Source organism: Dermacentor silvarum, chromosome 1 (genome assembly GCF_013339745.2).
Source record: "Dermacentor silvarum isolate Dsil-2018 chromosome 1, BIME_Dsil_1.4, whole genome shotgun sequence".
Classification (NCBI taxonomy): domain Eukaryota; kingdom Metazoa; phylum Arthropoda; class Arachnida; order Ixodida; family Ixodidae; genus Dermacentor; species Dermacentor silvarum.
Genome location: NC_051154.1, coordinates 178,724,551 through 178,740,872, shown reverse-complemented (window position 1 = coordinate 178,740,872; position 16,322 = coordinate 178,724,551). Strand labels below are relative to the sequence as shown.

Below are 16,322 nucleotides of genomic sequence, written 5' to 3'. Positions count from 1 at the left end.
ACAAGAACGGAAAATAGATGGAGCGGTCATCACGCCTTAGTATAGTGGGTCATGGCCCCTTGAACGGCAATCACGTTCTACATCCTCGACGGGAGTGACGCGTACATGTTCTCAATGAAACTGTTCGTTTTGGAGGCACATCCATTCTTCTTCTACAGCGCTCCACAGCTCATCAGCGGATTAAGTGTGCAATTCTCTTCTGCAGAGCCTGACCTTCATTCTATCCCATACGGCCTCAATGATGTTAAGGTCTGCCCCTTTGGCAACCCACTTGAGACACCGCACACCTCGCATGTTCAGGAGCTCCCCAACAACCTTTGCAGTGTGGACAGGTGACAGATCTTGTTGGAACAGGAAGTCTCCGTCAGGAAAAGGCCCATCCAACGCGTAAGGTATCATGACATAATCAAGGATGTCGCAATACCTTTGCCGATGTCATCGGTCCTTCAATACAGTGCAAAACGCCAAGTACATCTCGGGACATAGCGCCCCAAACATTGACAGCAGTGCGGCCGCTCGATGCGACTTCTATGGAGGTCGTAGCGTGTGTTGACAGGGCGCCACACACCTTGCTTTTGGTCCCAGCGTGTTGTAAAGGTAGACTCGTCAGAAAAAAGTACAGTTTTCCAATCACCCGTGGTCCAGGAGGCATGTTCAGTCACGAAGTTGAGACGCACCATCTTGTTTGTCTCGGAGAGGCGCGGCTTCTGGGCTGCAACATGGCTCTTGAGCTTTCCTTGCGCCAGTAGTCTTTTTATTGTCGACACGCTTGAAGACACACCAGCGGCAGCACCGATCTCCTTCGCAGTGCCGAAGGGGCTTGCCTACGCGGCGTCGAGGATAGCCATGTCCTGAGTAGCAGTAGTTGCACGAGGGTGCCGCTTATGAGGAGCGTCACTGATGCGGCCTTCATCCCTATAAGCTTGGATGATGCGATTGACAGTTTTATTCGACCTCCCCATCATCTCTGCTATTTGGCGTTGAGTATACTGCTTCAGGGACAGTTCAACTATAAGCTGGCACTCAGTGTTTGGCACTCGGGACATTTTCCAAAGTGAAGAACATATTTGTGTTTCATTGTGCGCACTACACGCAGCCACTTTCATGCAATAGGGTGCGTGGCGCATCAGTGCGGAATTTTCCATTAAATAAAATGAAGCAAACACAAAGATCCAGGATAGATATCACCTGTTTTGTGAAGCTCGACTTGTCGAACACGAAGTTTGGGCATCAAGCCACGACAGTTATCATTTTCGAAGCTTAAATCACCACAGGGTAAAAGGAGGGCGAGGGGAAAAGCAAGCAAGTGGGGGCGATGCGCACTCACAGGAACAGCCAAACCCTCCTCTGATAACTGTACAGTGAACTCTTCTAGTACACTGTAGATAACTGGGAAACATGTCACGATCGCACGCTTGGTCACACACTCCCGCTGTATAGCTCATACTGAGCGCGATAGCATAGAGTAACATATCCGTATATTACTCTATGGAACGCCTACATATATTCGCTAAATTGCAGATGCATTGCACGGGTTTCTGCACGCTACCGTCCAGTTTCTTTTTAAAGCGCTAAAGTCGCAATAGAGGTGCCAAAGACCACAAAAAAAAAAAGTATTAGTCGATAAAATTTGCAGCTCCACGTCACGTTTCGTCATTCTGACGAAAACGCAAAATTGCATTTTGCAAAACTTCCGGTTTCCCGGCACAAATTTCAAAACACCTGACCTCTGGACAGCCAATGAGACAGCCAACATGGTGGATAATGGCGGCCGTGCAGCCTCCATGCGTGTCGAGAATAGAGCCTCATAATAGCTTCTTTGCTTGGGCAGTTTTGGCACAGGAAGTGTTCTCAAAACCATAGAGTTAATATACTGACTCTAGAGGACAAGCTGCCCATAGGGCCCATGCATTGAAATCGGTCACCGCAAGCATGGAGGAAGTTTTTTTCCTTCCTCCATGACCGCAAGAGCGCCGCCATTTTGATACGCTGATGTTGCCAGCTCCTGAAACGCTTGCTAGACTTGGCGATAGTAATCAGTTTTAATCTGGCAACCTATAGCTTGTAGCGTGTGTGCAGCCGTGTGCGCATGGGCATAGAATTAATAAACTGACTCTAGAGGCAAAGCTGGGCCGAGAAAGGGGGGACCGCTAGGCATAGAGTTGTTTTGAGGCATAGATCATGTTTTGAGCATTAACTCTATGCTCAAAACATGCTAGGTTAAGGGTTGGATTTTTTTTAGAACGCAATGTATGTAGTCGTTCTTTAATGATAAACAATTTTTTTTAAATGTGTGGTTTTACGTGCGAAAACCACGATCTGATTATGAGGCACGCCGTAGTGGGGGAGTCCAAAATAATTTGGACCACCTGGGGTTCTTTAACGTGCACCTAAATCTAAGTACACGAGTGTTTTCGCATTTCGCCCCCATCGAAATGCGGCCGGGATTTGATCCTGCGACCTCGTGCTTAGCAACCCAACGCCATACCCACTAAGCAACCACAGCGGGTGATAAGCAACCACCTAGACTCGAGTAGAGGCTGTCAAATTGCTTAATGTTTCGGCGAGTTGGTGCTGGAACCTCAGGGCATCGTCGCCACTTTTTTTTTTTTTTCGTTCGCTCTGGCATTCCTTCTCACTGTAAGAACGGCCGTTTTGCTATCGCACAAGCATAAACTGCTAATACAGGTAATCTTAATATTTATGCTTAATGACATTTTAATCTGTACTCGATGACAGCCTAAGAATTCAGTTCAAGGTCAGCCCACAAAACCGCAATGCACCAGCTTTCTGTGCCTCCGCACTCTGAAACAGTACACGAAGGGCGCCGATGCTGAAAGATCGCCTCCGCCGTAGCGTAATGGAAGTTGGCGAACATAACTGGCTGGCGCATCTGTACAAATTCCCTTTAAGTTGCATAGGCTGTCTTATTATTAGGCTGTCCTAATTGGAGGCTATGCTTGGTTAGGCTGTGGTGAATAAGTGACTTAGACGCGCTTCGACTCGCGTTTATGTAAATAATATTTTTTATCTAGTTCCAAGAGTTAATTCACATTATGACAGACATGACACGCCTGCTGTATTCTACCATAGCACATCGATGCGCTGTGCATTACATAATTTGCGTTTTGCTAAACATTATGCGAAAAAAAAAGAAAGAAAATGTGCCAGAACTTTCAGGTTAGAACTTTGGCACGATTCACCTACAACGTTACCTCACTACACGCCAGTGAATGCGTGGTATACCATTTCGACGACGTGCAGGCTTCGGAGCTAGAAGGCGACCGGCCGCTGGACGAGCCGGGAGCGTCGATGACCACCACGTTGGCCATCACGGTGAAGGACGTGAACGACGAGGCGCCCATGTTCAGCCGGCCGAGCTACAGCGTCAGCGTCAACGAGAACATTCCTCCCGGGAGCCCACTGCCGAACCTTGACATGTTCGTCCAGGACCCAGACACTGTGAGTTCATGCTGCTGAGCGGTGGACGTCTTTCTATGCGCGCCCATGTCCACTGGGATTCGCAGATAAAGAAACCGCGCGTTGTCATGCGTTTAGCTTTATCAAACCCACAGGCAGGTGTTGCTGGCGATCTATAATTCATGAAAATTTTAATTGTAATATAGGTGATCTCTTCGGCAGGGCAGTGCCCAAGGGCCTAGAACAAGGCATTATAAACTATGCCTTAGTTTACCTTATAGGTGGGGGAGGTGGTGTATATTTTATGAAACCATAGAACTAGTCAAGGAAAGATTCAATACTGTTTGGACGGCAATAGGAACTGTACCGTTTCTGTGTCTCCGGAACACTGCTTTTCACGTGTTTAGGGACCGCATGGATGGTTTTGAACGTTGTCCTCATAAACATTTGCATGTTGGCGCATGCACAGCAGCTATCTTTTTGGTCAAATGCACCGTCATTTGCTCTGTGCAAATAAATCCCGTAGACATTCTTTCTAGTGAGTTGAAAAATATGTAAAGAGAGGATGCCGCCGCATATTGTCACCACAAATTCAGAAGCAGATGTGGATAATTCATGGCTGCACGCCTCCTCATGCACTCTTTATTAAGCGCAAAAAATAATTAAGTAAAATAGATATGGCAGCCACGCTTCCATTAAAAGTGGCTGTATTAGTGCTCTGAAGTGTCACATAGAGTAGAGAAAAAAAAATCGTTTTCTTTTCTAGCTTTGTTTTTTTTAAATATTATGTGCGCAAGGCGTTGTTTCCCAGGCAAATTGCATAAATTCAGACAACGTTATACTGTCCAAGATGTTTGAAGAGAATTATTAACTGTTGACTTCCGCTGTGCGTTGGCACAGGTTGCTTACCTGTGCCAACGCTTGTTACTTCGTTTTCTTGTATTTTTGTTTGCTTCGTATAATTATTCTATCCTGTTCACGCCATTTCGCAGTCGCGCTCATTTTATCTGTTATTCTGTTAGCTTCACTTTTACTTTGCAGCCTCATTATTTTTTTTAAGCTACGTGCAAGACTGGTTATAACATTTTTTTTAGGCTATCTTGCTGCCATAGCTTCATTCAATAGCATAATGACCCTCTTAATCACCAACAGTGCACCACCACCATACTCGAAACTAATGTAGTTTCGGTATCTCGAATATTGAACTCAATGTAAGCTAGAAGAACATAACATCACCGAAAGGCTACTCAGAACTCATAAATGGCTGCTGTGAATCAACACCATAGTTAAATCTAGAGAAGCTACGAAATGCTCCCTCGCTGTTTGCTGAGGCTTCGTAACATCAAAGCTGCTAGCAACTTCGTTTTCGTACCGTTCAAGCAACTCCGACGACGAGTTGAAAGCGTGGCTTTCCACTCAGTGAGAACAGCTCACAGTTAAAAAGCCTGGTGTCTGTTCTGAAATCCTACATGTTAGTTCCAGGACTGCCAACGATATTGTTACCTAATCTGCTCCCTTTGCCCCTTTCCCGCATTAGGCAAACAGTCATGACATAATCTCATTTGATGAATTCGTAGCGGGAGAAGAAGTATAACAGAAATACTAACTTTTATCTCGCATTTACAGAGCAGCTACCGTGACTGTTTCTTGACACCGCGAAGAGTACCATTGTACCAAAGTGTCGGTATGACATCGTTGCTGGAAGTACTCCCGTAATTCCGTTGGCGTCTTTTAAAGTTAAAAAAAAGATCTTTTAATGCTTAATTGTTTTATTTACTATAGCATGTAACTTAACATGAAACAGAATAGACGGTATGGGCATCTTATTTTTTAGTTTGCACTATTGAGATGTGGGATTGGTAGATGCGGGATTGTCGTATGTTTTACGCATCTCAAAAGAATAATGGCCTCTGCGTTTTCTGGTGACCGTATATCGTGTGCTGCCTACCGCTCAAATTGCGTCTGGCACTTATGACCTATTTCACAGACGGCTGTCGAAAAAGAGGAAGCAAATGATGTACACAACGTTTACTTTTGACTGCCTTCATATTGTTGCCTTGATGAATGTAAACAAGCTTCTCAAGGACAGCGAAATCTAAAGCGGTGCCAAACCCGCCGTAACTGTTCATTTGGTGCGGAGATGCATGTGTAGCATCTCCATTCCTATAGCTTGGCTTTCATAGCTGGAAAAAGCTGTCCGCTAGTTAAGTACAGCATCTATCAAATGTATACCAATGATGATACTATCACCATCATCATCATATTCTTCTACTTCTTCAGCCTATATTTATGTCCACTGCAGGATGAAGGTCTCTCCCAGCCATATCCAATGACCCATATGTCTTGCGCTAGCTGATTCCAACTTGAGCCCACAGATTTCCTGATTTCATCACCCCACCGAATTTTCTGCTGTCCTCGGCTGCGCTTCCCTTTTCTTGGCACTCATTCTGTAACTCTAATGGCCCACCGGTTATCTGTCTTAAGCTTTACATGGCCTGCCCAGCTCCATTTTTATCTCTTAATATCAACTAGAATATCGGCTATCCCTGTTCTTTGATCCACACCGCTCTCTTCCTGTCTCTTAACGTTATTCCTAAGATGTTTCGTTTCATCGCTCTTTGCACAGTCCTTGACTTGTTCTCGAGATTCTTCGTGAACCTCCAAGTTTCTGCCCCATATGTTAGCACCGGTGGAATGCAATGATTGTACACTTTTGTTTTCAATGACAGTGGTAATCTCCCAGTCAGGATTTGGTAATACCTGCCATATGCACTCCAACCCATTTTTATTCTTCTGTAAATGTCCTTCTCATGATCAGCATCCCCTGTGAGTATTGACCTAGATAAACGTACTCCTGTACAGGCTCTAGAGGATGACTGGCGATCCTGAATTCTTGCTTCCTTTCCAGGCTATTGAACATTATCTTTGTCTTCTACATATTAAACTCCAACCTCACTCTAACACTTTCTCGATTAGGGTCCTCAGTCATTTGTTTCAATTCATCCTCAGTGTTGCTGAACAGGACAATGTCATCTGCAACGCGAAGGTTGTTGAGATATTCACCGTTGATTCTCATTCCTAAGCCTTCTCAGTCTAAGAGCTTGAATACTTCTTCTAGCATGCAGTGAATAGCACTGGAGAGATTGTGTCTCCTTGCCTGACCCTTTTCCTGATAGGTAATTTTCTACCATATTCTTGGTTTGAGCGCGAAAGAACACGGCCGGTGGCAGAAAAAGACAGAACGAGCACTTGTTCTGTCTTCTTCTGCCACCGTCCGTGTTCTTTTGCCCTTAAACCAAGAATATGTTACCGTACCAACTCGCTCAACTATCCATCCTTTCGCAGTAATTTTCTACTTTTTTTGTGGAGCAGCAAAGTAGCTGTGGAATCTTTGTAGATACAGTGTAGACCGCTTATAACGTAAGTCACCGGAGTCGCGAATATCCGCACTATAAGCGGTACCGCACTATAACCAAAGCAACAATTTTCAAGGCCCGCACATATGCAAAACATGTGCACCGAGCCGCCACGCGTATGCGACAGTCGAGGAATGCGGCTGGAACGTTTGCATTCAATTTACTGTCGAATTTCGTTAATTCGAAATAATTCACGCGGCGGCGCCTCCGACCGGCATTGCTCCGGCACCGCCATAGAGTAAAAGCTTAGGAGACACCCCTCAATGTCGCGCGCGAACAAAAAAAAAGAAAAAGAAAAAGAAAAAAAGAAAACATGTGGCGGAAATTTCACTCTCTGTCAAATGGCAAGGTCGCCGATTCTGCGTTGCGCCGGAACACGCGTGTACGTGCTGACGTCTCAGCCACGCTACCGTAGCCACGCGTACAAAATGGCAGTGAACACTTCTTTCTCTTTTATGCCTCCTCTACTTTTTAGTCACGTGTTGACCTTGCACGTTGCGGCTACCGCGCAGAGGGAAGCAGCGGCGCTGTCCCAGGCCGGCCAACGAAACTGCCCACGCCGGCAAACGCCCGCTTCCCGATAACGGCAGAAAACGAAACTTCGGGGAGCTGGCGCCGAGCCGGCTGGAGCGGCGGCACCTGCGGGCGCGCACGGTGACAGTCGAAAGTGAGGAAGGGCGAGGGGAGCCACCGAAGCGGCAGAGTTGCGAGGCGAAATCCGCTTCCCTGCCGTCCTCCTCCCTCACATTCCACAGTCTCCGCGTGCGCCCTTCGCCGTGATGTGCCGGCGCCGCCCGCTCCCTGAAGTTTCATTTACTGCCGTTATCGTGAAGCGAGCGTTGGCAGTTTCGTGGCGCTCGCCCGCTATGCGAGCCGTGATATTTCACGACTCGACTCGCACTCAAGATTCTGGTTTCAGCCTCACTGGCTGTTCGTTCGCACCACGTGCCCTCCTCCTCCACTTCGTCTATCTTTCTTCCTCGAGCGCTCCTTGGGGCGCCCGTTTGAGGGAAGCGTTCGCCATCTCCGCTGACTTCCGTACTCCCAGGCAGCCGCACTGCAGTGGCGCACCGACGGGGCGGCGGGGGTTCGGGGGTTGTAACCCCCCCCTGAGGCCGACCTAACCCCCCCTTTTGTTTAACCCCTTTTCTTTCCTTGCGCATTTGAGTACTGCAACTAAAATGTAAGACGCGAAATCGTCTGCACACTAGCAAAAAGCGCATTTTTTGACAATTTCTCGTGAAGAGAAATTGAAATTAGTGCTGTTTAGATGGTATTGGCAAACTGTCAACCCCCCCCCCCCCCCCTCGCAGAGATCCTGGGTACGCTACTGCCGCACTGTAACCGGTATTTCGTTTCCCGCAACTGCACTAAAAATGATACGTGTATACATGGATTGCTATGGGAAAATTAACGGGAGTCTGAAAAGACCGCACTATATCCGGTCCTGCACTATGAGCGGTTACGTTATAAGTGGTCTATACTGTATTTCCCAAGATATTCATGTATGTTTCCTGTACTCCTTGATTACGCCCTGCCTCCATGACTACGGGTATTTCTGCTGAATCAAATCGAAGATATATTTACCTTATACTAGGGCTATTAGCAGCTTTAAAAGAGTATTTAGCATTTACCGTTGCTTAGGTTTCGCTGCCATTTCGCTACACTATTGAATTTTTCAGCAACTCATTGATGTACCTTGTCACCTCTACTCCCCTAACTATGTTCACTATACTTGAATAATCAAGAATTAGAAATTTCATCTTTCTGTCGGTTTGTAAAGCACAGCCAACGGGCATCTGCTTTTGCTGCTTACCTGTTACGTTACAAACCTCTGTTTCTTTATCATAGGGTTCCAACTCTGTTTTCAATATCAACCTCATGGATTCATCTGGAATGTTTGCCGTGGAGCCCACTATCGCAACCGGTTCAACATCTGTAAGCATCCGGATTGTGAAAGGACCCCTGGACTACGAGAATCCCAACCAACGAAAGTTTATCTTGCTGGTAAGAACAGAGATAAGTAAACATGAACAACTAAAAACGTCATAGCATAGTTATCACCTTCCTCTTATCATTCTTGATCGCGTTGTTCGTTGACTTCATTTCGAAATATGATGCCCTGTTTGGCGAGGAGTGGTACACATGCATACATTAACTGCACAGGGCGTATAATTTCTTTTTTTCTTTCCCCAGCTTGTTTTCTTGAACAGCGTGAGATTGTCCATCTTTTATCATTTCTTGCTATAAGAATATCTGTTGCCACCGGACAAGTATTTGCAGATGCATTGGCGTTGCCTTCATTCGGAGATTATGAATAAAAAGAAACGAGTTGCACCTCAAAGCGCCGCGTACACTTCATAGCAGTCTATTTTTACTGAATTGTAGTATATTGTGAGAACAGCGTAACACAGATGTACGTGCATGTGAAGAAACAGATATAAGCAAGCGCTATTCCATTTTATTTCGTTATCAGGGTATAACGTAAAACTATTCCAATCTGTTTTTCAGATTTCGCATCCTGCTGTTTCGCTTTTGCAATGAATTGCTACTAACTCGTTCTTGCATTGTTTTAGTTTAATGCCCGCTCTCTTCTCGACAGGTGGTGGCGGAAGAAGCGTTCACAAATCCAAAGTTGTCCAGCACGGCTACAGTTACGGTGAATGTGCAGGATATCAATGACAATGCTCCCGTGTTTGAAGAAGATAGCTACACGGCTTCGATCATCGAAGACGCATCACCTGGTAGCGTGGTCACGACCATAGTGGTACGTAATTGGGATTACTTACCTAATATTTCCTTTTCTCTTATGAAATGTTCAAATGATAAATGCACGATGTCTTTTTCTTTCTAGGCTACGGACAGAGACACAAGCCCGCATGGAGAGTCTGGTCTAATGTACTCACTTCTTGGAAACGGTGCCGACAAGTAAGTACCGCCAACTACAAGTACTGCCAGCTACAGAAGAAGAAATATCTGCAAACTTCAGCGCTTCCTTCACAGCTCTAAACTCATTTGTTGCGACAGCAGCAGTCTAGTAAAGTAGGCACTGCCATCTTCTCAGACACACTTCTTCTCGATGCATGCAAGGTGGTCTTCATCCGCTACAGTATTACCTCCTAAATACATGCGCGAACACCGCCACTCTTATAGAGTCTGTGTGGGGCCCAAAACCCAGCACAATTTACCAAGCGCCAAAGCTGCGAGACAGCGCCAAGGTTACCGCTTTCAACTGCACATTGCCAGGGGGGCGTACGTTCAAATCCCAGTTTGTGGTAGTAGGCAAATTTTTCTTTTACTGCTCCCTATGGCGAGGAATAAAATTGGGTTGGAGTGCATACGACAGGCATTGCCAAACCCTGACTGGGAGCTTACCACTGTCGTTGAAAAGAAAAGTGTACAATCATTTCATTCTACCGGTGCTAACATATGGGGCAGAAACTTGGAGGTTAACAAAGAAGCTCGAGAACAAGTTAAGGACCGCACAAAGAGCGATGGAACGAAAAATCTTAGGACTAACGTTAAGAGACAGGAAGAGAGCGGTGTGGATCAGAGAACAAATGGGGATAGCCGATATTCTAGTTGACATTAAGCGGAAGAAATGGAGCTGGGCAGGCTATGTAATGCGTAGGATGGATAACCGGTGGACCATTAGGGTTACAGAATGGATACCAAGAGAAGGGAAGTGCAGTCGAGGTCAGCAGAAAACCAGATGGGATGATGACGTTAGGAAATTTGCAGGCGCAAGGTTGGAATACGCTAGCGCAAGACAGGGGTAATTGGAGATCGCAGGGAGAGGCCTTCGTCCTGCAGTGGACATAAAATATAGGCTGATGATGATGATGATGGCGAGGGTGGAGCTGGGGAGGAGGAAGTGGCCTGACAATGACCACTTGATGATGGCGACAACGGCTGTTGGCTTAACGGAAAGGACAGACTGCCACAGCAAATCCAGTGCCGAGATTATAACTGCTGTCACAGTAAAAGTAACGACCAAATCACTTGGCCACATGAGCGAGTATGGTCGTGCTATTGCAACATCGCAGAAGGCTGTTTATGCATTGATTTGTGGCACAGTTTAACTGTCGTTCCGTTTTTCCGTTACTTGTCATCATAGACTCACACCGTTCACATATACGCGAGTAATCAGTCTTTGCCTTATTTGCTCTAATTACTAGGCTCGTAACCATGATTTTTTACCTTCTAATGCGTTGTTTTTACCGTAGTACTGCATTTCTTTACTAAGCCCACGCTTTCAAACAACACTTAAAAAATAGAAATTGCATGAACTTTTTGCGGAATCTGTATATTAGCAAATCTTTTGATGTTGAGAACGAAAATCCTATTTAAACATTTAAACCTTCGATTCTTTTTCCCAACACCAATTCTCCTCATGAGTTGAAACAAATGTGGAAAAATTTGCTCAAATCTGCATGTACGGATATCATTATTTCTCAAAGTTTAGAACTGCACATCTTTTATGAAAAATACTATTACGGAAAGTCCATGGTAAGCAAAATCTCCCAGAATTTTTTAATTCTTTAAAAAGTCTGCGGCAACGCAGTAAACTTAAAAAAAAAAGTATAACCATGTCCCAGTTTCAAGGATATACATGACACGGAAAATAAATCTTTTTTTTTTTCTTTTTTTTGCTCTTTTAATAAAGGCAGAGAAAGAGCCACAAACTAGTGTAACGGCTGCATAAAGAAAACATCGCGGCAATCATTAAGCCGACGATTATCAGGTCCGTCAACCCGAACAGAGTGTGTCTGATCATTGATGCTTCGCCCCATAACAGATTCCACGTGGACCCCAGCTCGGGCGTGGTGACGGTGGCGCCGTGCGAGACACCCGGCCGTGGCAACTGCCTGGACTTCGAGTCGCGGCCCTCGTACTTCCTCTCGTACCAGGCGACGGACGACCGGGGCCGGGGCCAGAGCGCCGTGGTGCCACTCACGGTGCGCCTCACGGACGCCAATGACAACCCGCCGGCCTTCGAGCAGCACCTGTACACGGCGCTCATCGATGAGGGAGACGTGCGCTTTGACCCACCGCTCAAAGTCCAGGTGCTCTATGCCCCGCTTCTTGCCGCACTTATCCCTAAACCTGACAATACGTGTCCAATATAACGAGGACGTCGCTTGTGCACCACGTCATTGCGAGCCTACAGAAACATACTGATAACTGTCATGGAATCTTTTTTTAATGCGAGAACCCACTTTGCCTACACCCACCCACTTTTTGACGTGGTTGGTCAGCACTGAAGAGGCAATAGCTCTCAGACTTATCCAAACAAACACATTCCCAAACCTACACAGATACAGCAAAATATACCCACAAACATATAGCGGCATCTGACCCTGGTGTGGCGACACATGCCCTACACTCTCACATCTCGTGGGGGTGCGGGGGCAAACCTGAACACTTAAAGACGCCTAACACATCATTTGAGCGGTGGGAGGTACAGCTGACCGGCGATACCTTGGTGGGACAAGAAGCTCTCGTCCAGCAAGTACGTCGAGCAACCATGGCCAGTGGAGTCCTGGAACGAGGACACCACCCACTCGTCCTCAAGATCAACGACCTCGATGGTCTAAAACTCTAAATAAATGTTTTTTCCCTCTCTCTGGTCGAGAATCTGTCTGGTGTCGAAATGATGACCTTGTAAAAAAGAATTTAAGAAAATTTAGTTCCCTGTGAGGAATTGAACCCGGGCCTGAAGCATGGTCAGCGAGTATAGTATATCCTCGGCACCGCGCTAAATGTTGACAAGGGGAGTGGAATTGTACGTTCAGCATGTACCGTCCCGTGATAGCTGTCTTAGGCACAACAGATGAAGTGAATAATGATGTAATGTGAGGTTGAATAAATTGTGTGATGTGTCGTGTGAATGCTCTCGCATATCTTAAATAATCATCGTAGATGAGTTCTGCCGTAAATTTCTTTATAGGTACCTATTGTGTAGTGTGCACAATCATGCTATTGAAAGCCTGTATATGCTGATAAAAGCCTATATTATGGCACAGTAGTGTGGTTTCTCGATCCCGTGTGCCATATTCCAAACTTCAGACTCGGTGAGCAACAGGAAAGAAACATTCTCATAAATTACACATTTAGCTTTTTGGAAAAAGTGCAAATAGTTCTCGTGGTGAATTTTACGCAATACCTGCAAATAATTGCGCCGCTCATCTTTCCAGGCCCGAGACCCTGATGTGACGTCGTTCGTGAAGTACAGCATTGTGTCCGGAAACAGCTACAATCTGTTTACTATCAACCCGCAGACGGGTGACATTACAGTCACCAGTCGTCAAGGGCTGGATGTTTCTCTTCTCAAGTCTGACGTGTAAGTGAATATCATGTCACGTATTATTAAAGCGAAGCTTTCTTTACGGACCTTCCCGGACTTTTTTTTTGCGTTTTACCGAATAGCTCAACGCAGGACATCCCGCTTAACGAATCATCTAATATATAGCCATTTGTACTACCCCCACAATTTTCATGTGACCGATACTGTTCTCTTCAGAATTACGCAATGAAACAAACAAATGGTACCTATAAATATACTTGCTGCAACAAAGATGCGCCTTAAAACACGCCATTCATTTATTAAAGCGAAGTTTTCTTTCCCTTCTTCCCTGGAGTCGGCATGTCTGCTTGGTCGATTTCTCGCAGAGTAAAATAAGCCCATCCCGGAAATAGCTTAATCAAAACTGGACTGAACCTGAGACGTGTAACTGGTGTAATCTGCGGTCACGTGGACCACGTGGGTCACGTTGTGGGGGCATCCACGTCCTGCTGCCCTGCCGGGAAGGCACGTATTCGCTATGCTGCAATACGTGGTGCGGAACACGGAACAGTTACATGTGTGTTAACGTGAATCCAAATAACAGAAAGTACCCGCGATGGGAAGAGAGCGTGGATAGTTCCTTATGCGTGTATCTTTGCATAGCATTTCATTGAAATGTTTCAATGAACGTTTCAAGCTTCGCTTAACGTTGATTCCAACAAGTGCCGAGCGGAGCAATTGTCGGCATGCCTTTGCAAGACTAGATCCGCCCATAGATTGTGCCATCCTCATCCTCCAACAAGTACATTAGATCTGCCGTAATTTTTCTACATTTATACTCTCAAGAGCGAGGTAGACACAAGATGATCTTTTCGTAGCGCCTTCATAAATTAACAACTGGAAATGCCTCTATTTCCTTGCAGGATCACACTGACCGTACAAGCCTCGGACGGTGGTTCGGGTATCGACACTGCTATAGTAAAGATTACTGTCAGGGTACGTCCGTTTTGTTGTTCTCAACAGAGAAGTTCGTTTTCACATGTTATTATTCTGCGCTTTTTTCAGGACGCCAACAACAACATTCCCGTCTTTCAGAAAGAGCGCTATATTGCTTCAGTTCCGGAGGCTTCTCCGCCAGGTACATAGATACCAGCACTATTGCTCTACAACACCATTACGCGCAGTGCGTCGCGACAGCCTCTGACTACAGATTCCTGTCTCAACTCCTCCACAGGCACCCTGGTGGAACAGGTGTCTGCGACAGACGCTGACACGGGGGCGAACGCCCACGTCACTTACCGCATCCTCAAGGGAGCCTTCGATGACTTCACCATAGATGCCAACACTGGAGTCGTCTCACTGTCGGCGACAAGTCGCTTAGACTATGACAGGCGAAGCAGCTACATTATGGAGGTAACGAAAATATATTAACGATGACTGCACGTCTGCAGCCCAAACGACCGTCTTATCTTAGTATTGGTTGGATCTTCACCATTGAACTGGTTTTTCTTTAGTGTTTTTGTTTTTTACATTTTTTATTATTTTGCGTTGTCATCAGATTATTGGGATCGACGGTGGCGTTCCGGAAAAAACAGGAACGACTACGCTCAGCGTGAACATTCTGAACAGCAACGACAAGATGCCATACTTTCAGCCGACGACGCAAAGGGCGCAAGTGTCTGAAGGTAAGTTATAACGGCTGCACATTGTCACTTCAATCATGGTCCTAGCACAGACCAATTTGGTAAAAAGCAACTAACGTAAAGCGTGTATTTGTAGGTCTTATTTGGGTGCATAGGTGAGCTTCATTAAAAGTATATATATAGAAAGAGGCAACTTTATTTGACCAAGGGATTCGGGCACCTAGGTCCCAGGGTCCCCGCACGACCCCACTGCACTACACGGTTGTGAGTTCATGGAGTTCCATGACGTGGGACCCGGTCATTGGCGATCTTCTGCCTGGTCGGCTCCATTGAACGCAGCAGGGTCTCCCATTCCTCCCAGGTGGTCATGAGCTCTGGGCTCCGCGGGGCAGAGTCCGCCGGGCATTCAAGGAGAATGTGGGTGGGTGCGTTGAGCACAGGAGGGGTGTATGCTCCCGGGTGGATGCAGGAGAGGAAGTAGGGAGAGGAAAGGGTGCGGGTCTGGAGGCAGCGCCATAATATTTGGTGATAATCGTCAAGGGATTGGTGGGGGGGGGGGGGGGGTGTATAGCTGGCGTTCGGTGTGATATGCCTGGGTCAGCTCACTGAACGAGTGCATGTGCTCCTGGGAAGAGCTCGACTCCGATTCCTCCGCCGCCTGGTTGATGAGACCTCAGGCGTGGTCATTGGCGGCTTCGTTGCCGGGGTTCCCAGAGTGCACAAGCACCCAAATCAGCTCCACATGGTCAGGCAGGTTGGTGGGGGGGGGGGGGGGGGGGGGAGGCGAGCTGAGAATGCGAAAAGTGGTCTCGTGGACTCGTCCTCGTGCAGAATTTAGGAGTGCGGTTTGTGAGTCGGTAAGGACGTACCAGGCATCAGTGTGTGTGAGGGCAAGTGCGATCGCTGTTTCTTCTGAGGATTCCGGGGTGGATGCATCAGGAAGGTGGAGAGTTGCGATGGGCTGAAGTGTACGGTCAATGACTGCAACTGCCGCGTCTTCGCTCGTGCAGACCGTGTCCACCCATACGGCGTCAGCTTTGGAACCATAGTATTTGTGGAGAGCTTTTGCACGGGCTTTGCGGCGGACCGAATGATAGGTGACGTGGGTGTTCCGAGGGAGGGGTTTTACTACAAGCTGTGTGTGTATGGGACGGGGTACTGGTAGGAGTTTGGGGTCGGCACCTGGTATGCGAATCTGGAGAGAGTCTAGTATTGAGCTAAATTAATCTAAATTGAGCTAGGCGAGTGTATTGTGCTTATCTGTGGGCCTCTATGAGTTCGTGTGTGGTGTTGTGGAGCCCAAGCTGGAGAAGTTTAGTGGTTTAATTGCAATTGCATGCTAGGGGGGAGGTGTAGGGCCACCTTGTAGTCTTTGCGAAGCATAACATCTGGGGTGGCGATTTCTTCTTGTCGAAGTTGGAAATATGGGATCGTGTAGAGGAAATGGCTGAGTATGAAGGCATGAGTGAGACAACACAAATCGCGCTCCTTCATGTCATCGTGTTAGGCGGAAACTCTGCAGATGAGGTGCGACAGCGCTCAAAGTGTAGACACTTG

At 46.7% G+C, this 16,322-nt stretch overlaps 1 protein-coding gene across 1 annotated transcript in view; it reads left to right on the top strand.

Annotated features, from left to right (window-relative positions):
- The window catches only part of LOC119436458 (cadherin-87A), a 152,783-nt gene that overhangs the window by 102,073 nt on the left and 34,388 nt on the right, over window positions 1-16,322 (top strand). Inside the window, exons 12-21 of the mRNA XM_037703311.2 lie at window positions 3,265-3,462; window positions 8,688-8,843; window positions 9,439-9,603; window positions 9,691-9,764; window positions 11,635-11,902; window positions 13,034-13,179; window positions 14,046-14,118; window positions 14,188-14,260; window positions 14,357-14,535; window positions 14,681-14,807. Coding sequence (XP_037559239.1) covers window positions 3,265-3,462; window positions 8,688-8,843; window positions 9,439-9,603; window positions 9,691-9,764; window positions 11,635-11,902; window positions 13,034-13,179; window positions 14,046-14,118; window positions 14,188-14,260; window positions 14,357-14,535; window positions 14,681-14,807 — 1,459 coding nt within the window. The remainder of the gene's footprint in view (window positions 1-3,264; window positions 3,463-8,687; window positions 8,844-9,438; window positions 9,604-9,690; window positions 9,765-11,634; window positions 11,903-13,033; window positions 13,180-14,045; window positions 14,119-14,187; window positions 14,261-14,356; window positions 14,536-14,680; window positions 14,808-16,322) is intronic.